Genomic DNA, 7,500 nt, shown 5'->3' with positions numbered 1-7,500 from the left:
CGACACACACACACACACGGGGTAGGATGGCGGTAGGAGACGACACACACACACAGGTTAGGATGGAGGTAGAAGACGACACACACACACACACACACACACACACACACACACACACACACACACACACACACACACACGGGTTAGGATGGTGGTAGGAGACGACACACACACACACACGGGGTAGGATGGTGGTAGGAGACGACACACACACACACACACACATACACACACACGGGTTAGGATGGTAGTAGGAGACAACACACACACACGGGGTAGGATGGTGGTAGGAGACGACACACACACACACACGGGGTAGGATGGCGGTAGGAGACGACACACACACACACACACGGGTTAGGATGGTGGTAGGAGACGACACACACACACACACGGGGTAGGATGGCGGTAGGAGACGACACACACACACGGGGTAGGATGGTGGTAGGAGACAACACACACACACACACAGGGTAGGATGGCGGTAGGAGACGACACACACACACGGGTTAGGATGGTGGTAGGAGACGACACACACACACACACGGGGTAGGATGGCGGTAGGAGACGACACACACACACACACACGGGTTAGGATGGAGGTAGGAGACGACACACACTCACACACGGGTTAGGATGCTGGTAGGAGACGACACACACACACACACACACACACACACACACACACACACACACACTATACAGCCTCCTGAGGATAATTTACATTTGCAGCTAATTGAAATGGCTGTGGAACATGAACACGACACACAAAGAGAGGCCAATCTGGAACTGGTACACTGTGTGTGTTGGCAGACACCAAGGGGGAGCGGTGTGTGTGTGTGTGTGTGTGTGTGTGTGTGTGTGTGTGTGTGTGTGCGTGTGTGTGTGTGTGCGTGTTCTATTCAGCTCTCCACATTGAACAGTAATTTAGGCAACAAAAGAGCCGACTGAATTAGATTTGTATATATTCTGATTGCAAAAGTGTGGACTTTTCTCTACATCTCATGACTTCACACCGACAGGGACGCCACTGACGCCACCGTGTTAATATCACCCGTCACGGCGCCACACAATACTGACACACGCCCTGACACACGCCCTGAAACACTCCACACAATGTTGACACACGCCCTGAAACACTCCACACAATGTTGACACACGCCCTGACACACGCCCTGAAACACTCCACACAAAACTGACACACGCCCTGAAACACTCCACACAATACTGACACACGCCCTGACACACTCCACACAATGTTGACACACGCCCTGAAACATGCCCTAAAACACACCCTGAAACACTCCACACAATATTGACACATGCCCTGACACACGCCCTGAAACACTCCACACAATGTTGACACACGCCCTGACACACGCCCTGAAACACTCCACACAATATTGACACACGCCCTGACACACGCCCTGAAACACTCCACACAATATTGACACATGCCCTGACACACGCCCTGAAACACTCCACACAATATTGACACACGCCCTGACACACGCCCTGAAACACTCCACACAAATCTGACACACGCCCTGAAACACTCCACACAATACTGACACACGCCCTGACACACTCCACACAATGTTGACACACGCCCTGAAACATGCCCTAAAACACACCCTGAAACACTCCACACAATATTGACACATGCCCTGACACACGCCCTGAAACACTCCACACAATGTTGACACGCCCTGAAACACGCCCTGAAACACTCCACAATGTTGACACGCCCTGAAACACGCCCTGAAACACTCCACACAATGTTGACACGCCCTGAAACACGCCCTGACACACGCCCTGACACACGCCCTGACACACACCACACAATGTTGACACGCCCTGAAACACGCCCTGACACACGCCCTGAAACACGCCCTGACACGCCACACAAATGACTATAATTAAAAGACCAAGGACACACCGTGGGCTAATCGAAACGACGAGGTGTTGAGAAGAAGACAACCGAGGAGAGAGATAAAAGTTTGAGATGAATAACTAAAACCCATGAAACCAGATCTGATTGGGGTTGTTGTGGATCTGCTTTGGTTATTCACTTCCCGAGATTAATTAGTGGGACAACAATTCAAATGCATTTTTTTCAGACAGTGAATTGAAGACTCATGTTAGCTAATGCATTGGGAGAGAGGCAAATGGACTTTAGTGGCAGATCATTGGTTACCTCGTGTGAGTGACAATGTCCGTCAGGGCCCCGCCCTCCAGGAACTCCATAACAACCCAGAGCTCGTCTCCGACCAGGTAGCTGTTGTACATGTCAACCACGTTCTCATGGTGATAGTCCCTCATGATCACCACCTAGAAACAACACAACAAACACAGGTTACATCATAGGCAGCCAATATATCAACAGTGACAAAACGGACCTAGCTGTGCACCAGAAGTTTCCCAAAAAGTAACAATATTTATTTAAGAGGTAAATATTATATATTTTTTAACAGGGGTAAAAAGTGTGCTAAAAGTAGACAATATTAAAAGGTTTTAAAATGCAATAAAAACACTTTAAAGGAAACAGACAGCATGGCTACCTGCTCTACACAGCCCCCCCCTACCTGAGTACCAAACAATCAACAACAGGTGTGGCCAATCAATTGAAAATGTTAGCCACCAACCCTCCAGAATAGAGTGTGATTGGCAGATCTTTTTACTGACTGGACATGATTATGAATCATGCAATGAAACTGGGCCTGAGTAGAACAGTGACACATACAACATTCAAATACAAAAACAGTTTGGACGATTAATGGTGTCCATACCAGTGAAGATGTCATCCTCAAGTAGATAGGAATTCTAGCTCGAATCGCGTCGCAAGTGGTCCGCCATTTTACCTAGGAGCAGCTCTGATAAGCTTGCTCAAACCTGCTAGTTTCACACTGGTGTAGATTGCTTGCCTGATGTCCTAGAAGAAAACTAAAAACATCTACTTGAAGGTAAGTGTATTCTTTATGTCTACATCACATCAATACTTTACAGTTAAAAAGGCAAGTTTCATTCCTCCATACAGATGTTTAGCTAAAGTAACTAGCTAGCATAGGTTTTCATCCTACATTTGTAGCTAACTATCAGAAGGTGACGTTATATTACAGTGTTAAGAAATAACGTGTATCATTTTTGGAAACAATAGGCATTGACAAAGTTAATGAAAATACAGCCATGCATGTTAGAATGAAATTGAAGAAAGCTAGGGACTGGGCTAACACTGCTAAGCTAACTAGCTAACAGAAGCCCAGTTTGCCTTCATGTTCAGTTTTACCAAGTTATCTTCCCATCTATTGATGGATTGGTAACTGGCCACTGATGAAGCTGGCGAGCAAAAGTATTCTCCTGATGTAGGCCACAGTGCCCTCCATAAGTATTGGACACAGATCAAAGTTGTTATTTTTGCAATAAGCTACTCCAAAAAATGAGATTGAAGATTACATTTGAATGAATGAGGATAGTACTGTAAATAATGGCATCTGATTTGGGGGTATTTGTAAGCATATTCTTTACTTAAAAATGTACATGTATTTTTATTGGTTCAATTTGACTCCTAACATCAAATCTAGGTTGAATTTCAATGTCAATGTCTGCAATATATGATGAAATGAATGATGGAATTGATTGAAGAGTTATTTTATAGAATAGCAGGTAGCCTATGTCACAAATTAAATAAATAAATGGCTCTGCAATCTTTTTAGAAGCTTAATGAAAAGGGATTATTAGATTGGGGTGCTAAAAGGATAACTTCAAGCTTCAAAATACACACACACACACACTATTACTAATCATTGATGTGGGAAAATACACACACACACACTATTACTAATCATTGATGTGGGAAAATACACACACACACACACTATTACTAATCATTGATGTGGGAAAATACACACACACACTATTACTAATCATTGATGTGGGAAAATACACACACACACTATTACTAATCATTGATGTGGGAAAATACACACACATACACTATTACTAATCATTGATGTGGGAAAATACACACACACACACACTATTACTAATCATTGATGTGGGAAAATACACACACACACACACACACATACACTATTACTAATCATTGATGTGGAAAAATACACACACACTATTACTAATCATTGATGTGGAAAATACACACATACACTATTACTAATCATTGATGTGGAAAAATACACACACACTATTACTAATCATTGATGTGGGAAAATACACACACACACACTATTACTAATCATTGATGTGGGAAAATACACACACACACTATTACTAATCATTGATGTGGGAAAATACACACACACACTATTACTAATCATTGATGTGGGAAAATACACACACACACACTATTTCTAATCATTGATGTGGGAAAATACACACACACACACACACACACACACACACACACACACTATTACTAATCATTGATGTGGGTGCGTAAATGTGTAAGGACAAGATACTTCATGTTTTGGTTCGATGTCAACACCTTGTTAACATACTGGAAGTCATTCAACCCACTTCATTCAAACAAAGTCTTCCCTCACTGGCTTCATAACAGAAATACTGTGTCTGACTACTGAGTAGTAACAGCTCCACAGTGTTGCTACATAGCAGGCAGCAATGGTACAGTAGAGTAGAGCTAAAAGGCTTGTCACACTGGTTTCATAACAGAAATACTGTGTCTGACTACTGAGTAGTAACAGCTCCACAGTGTTGCTACATAGCAGGCAGCAATGGTACAGTAGAGTAGAGCTAAAAGGCTTGCCACACTTCTTTCCAAACCCAAAATAATGTCAGCTTGTTGCCTTGGCAACATGTAAATCAGCTTCACTAACACACTGCTCTGATCAACACATCTGAGGTCCAGAAAAGCCTGTCTGTGAGGCAGCCTAATCTGGGGGCTAAAAACGAGCTTTATAGTTTTACTCTTGCACGTCTAATTGGAATGTTGACTAATTAAACGTATAGGTTTACACTATCTTACCTAAATCTTTCAGTCTATTCAAGTTTTAAAAAATACAGTACCAAAATGGTTTGGTCTCCAAGGAGACAAACCCACGACCCCCTAACCCTTGACGTCTCACCTCGTTGAAGAGCAGTTCTCTCCTCTGCTGTTTCCTCAAGTCCATCTTCTTGACGGCCACCTGCTTGCCACTGTGCTTCTCGCTGGCAATGCACACGATGCCCGTCGAGCCCTCGCCAATTTTAATGAAACTGTCCAAGTACTCCCTGGGGTCACCTGGGGTCAAAGATGGACAGATCAGAGGCTGATCAATGTTTGCTGCCCCCAGAAAGATATATATGAAGCTTCTGTTCATTATCTACAAACTAGCAGAAGAACTTACTGTATATTTGAACTGATTTGGGTTGTACTTGTGTTTCTTTCTTAGGCTTCTCTGTGATTACCTGGGTTGACGACGAGCTGCAGGGCGGCCCTGAACTGTTCGTGGGAGACCCTGGAGGGCTGGGCGTCTGAACTGGAGCCCCAGGAAGGAGGGGGGTAGGCCCCCAGGGGAATGTAGAGGGACGATGGCTGGGAATATGCCCCCTGTAGGAGGGAGGGAGGAGAGATCCGGTTGATGACTCTACTGCACTGTCGGTGGTGATCTTTGCAGTTACACATGTTTCTCTGAGAGTCATACGTAATTGTAGATCATAATATTTTTAGGTCATAAACAAGATATAATCCTATTTTAGGACACACATACGCATGCACACAAACGTACGCACACGGTAGACCCACCTGTGGGGTGTATGGCGGGCTGGGCTGTGAGGGTGGGTGGTGGTAGGGGGAGGGTTTGTAGTGGTGGAACACAGGGGGGTACTGGAGGTGTCCGGGGGGATAGCCAGAGGGCTTGTTGTGACTCTGAGGTAGTTTGAGGGGCCCGCGGGGGTACGTGTCAGACCCTGGGACCTGGGGACTCCCGTCTCGTGACTGCCGGTCGTAATCACCCTGCGAGAGATGGAAGACAGACAGAGACCGTGTTGGAAAGACAGCTAATACCCTGAAAACATAAGCTATTTAAGCTATTTAAGCTATTTAAGCTATTTAAGCTAACATTACAATAATACTCTAATAAGCTCATAAGATGACAGCCGGCTCAAAACTGTGATTTGTTTTGACATATAAAGTGTGTATGTGAAAACTATTTACAAGGTGCATACTTTCAGTTTTTCTGAACTCACTTCTCTCATGGATAAGAGGGAATCTTGAGCTACCCGGTGCTGGTACATGTGCAGATCAAATACACCACTGGAACGCTGATTAAGCTGTTTACACGTCATAATATTTAGAAAGATTGCTCAGAAAAGCAGCTGTTTTAAAGTAGACTGAATTATAGCTATGAACCGTCCCTGGTCGTACAGGGCTGAGATATATAATATCTAGACTAATAATCTATCTAGTGAAGACAAGCTGCCTCCAGCACTGAGGAGATGATGCTCTGACTGTCAGAGTCAATTAAATTACCTCCACCACTCCCCCCGAATACCCCCCCCCTGAATACACACTCCCCCCCGAATACCACGTTCCCGCATGCGCCAGTTCCCGCACACGTCCCCCCTGAACACACGTTCCCCCGATCACACACTCCCTCATCACACACTCTCCCACAAACACACACTCTCCCACGAACACACACACTCCCCCACGAACACACACTCCCCCATCACACTCTCTCCCACAAACACACACTCCCCCACGAACTCACACTCCCCACGATCACACACACTCCCCCATCACACACACTCCCTCGAACACACACTCCCCACCAACACATACTCCCCGAACACACATACACTCCCCACGAACACACACTCCCAGCGAACACGTACACTTCCCGCAAGCACACACTCCCCCTGAACACACACTCCGACAAGACATGAGTAGTCTCCTAAAGAAAACCTGACAACAAGGAAGAGGCAGGGCAGGAAGGAGGGAAACCTTGAAATGTAGAATCTCTCTCTCTCTCACACACACACACTCCTCCACCTACACACACACTCCTCCACCTATGCACTCATCCTCCACCTACACACACACACACTCCTCCAGCCACACACACACACTCCTCCACCTGTGCACTCATCCTCCACCTACACACACACACTCCTCCACCTACACACACACACACACACACACTCCTCCAGCCACACACACACACTCCTCCACCTATGCACTCATCCTCCACCCACACACACACACACTCCTCCAGCCACACACACACACACACACACCTCCACCTACGCACTCATCCTCCACCTACACACACACACTCCTCCACCTACACACACACACTCTTCCACCTACACATACACACAGAGTAGGAGGAGGGCTGGGTAGATGCCGGTATAATGATGCGGAGTGGACTTGTTTAAATAATGACTGTAAGGAGGGCTGTGCACCTCATTGTCTGCAGGAGGGATGGATGACTCTCCAGGCACCCTATCATTGGCGGGCCCCGGCGGCTGGCTGTCAGCCAAGGG

General features: G+C 45.9%; 1 protein-coding gene across 2 annotated transcripts in view; it reads right to left on the bottom strand.

The window, feature by feature from the left end:
• Window positions 1–7,500, bottom strand: part of LOC115123684 (serine/threonine-protein kinase PAK 5-like) — a 156,198-nt gene that overhangs the window by 6,552 nt on the left and 142,146 nt on the right. For both annotated transcript variants that reach the window (XM_065026257.1, XM_065026256.1), the window contains exons 4-7: window positions 5,759–5,968; window positions 5,422–5,563; window positions 5,100–5,254; window positions 2,198–2,331 (exon numbers count right to left, since the gene is read on the bottom strand). In XM_065026257.1, the coding sequence (XP_064882329.1) occupies window positions 2,198–2,331; window positions 5,100–5,254; window positions 5,422–5,563; window positions 5,759–5,968 (641 nt within the window). The remainder of the gene's footprint in view (window positions 1–2,197; window positions 2,332–5,099; window positions 5,255–5,421; window positions 5,564–5,758; window positions 5,969–7,500) is intronic.

The sequence above is a fragment of the Oncorhynchus nerka genome, linkage group LG13, assembly GCF_034236695.1.
Source record: "Oncorhynchus nerka isolate Pitt River linkage group LG13, Oner_Uvic_2.0, whole genome shotgun sequence".
In the NCBI taxonomy this organism is placed as follows: Eukaryota; Metazoa; Chordata; class Actinopteri; order Salmoniformes; family Salmonidae; genus Oncorhynchus; species Oncorhynchus nerka.
Note: the sequence above shows the minus strand (reverse complement) of the source record. Positions and strands in the feature narration are given on the sequence as shown.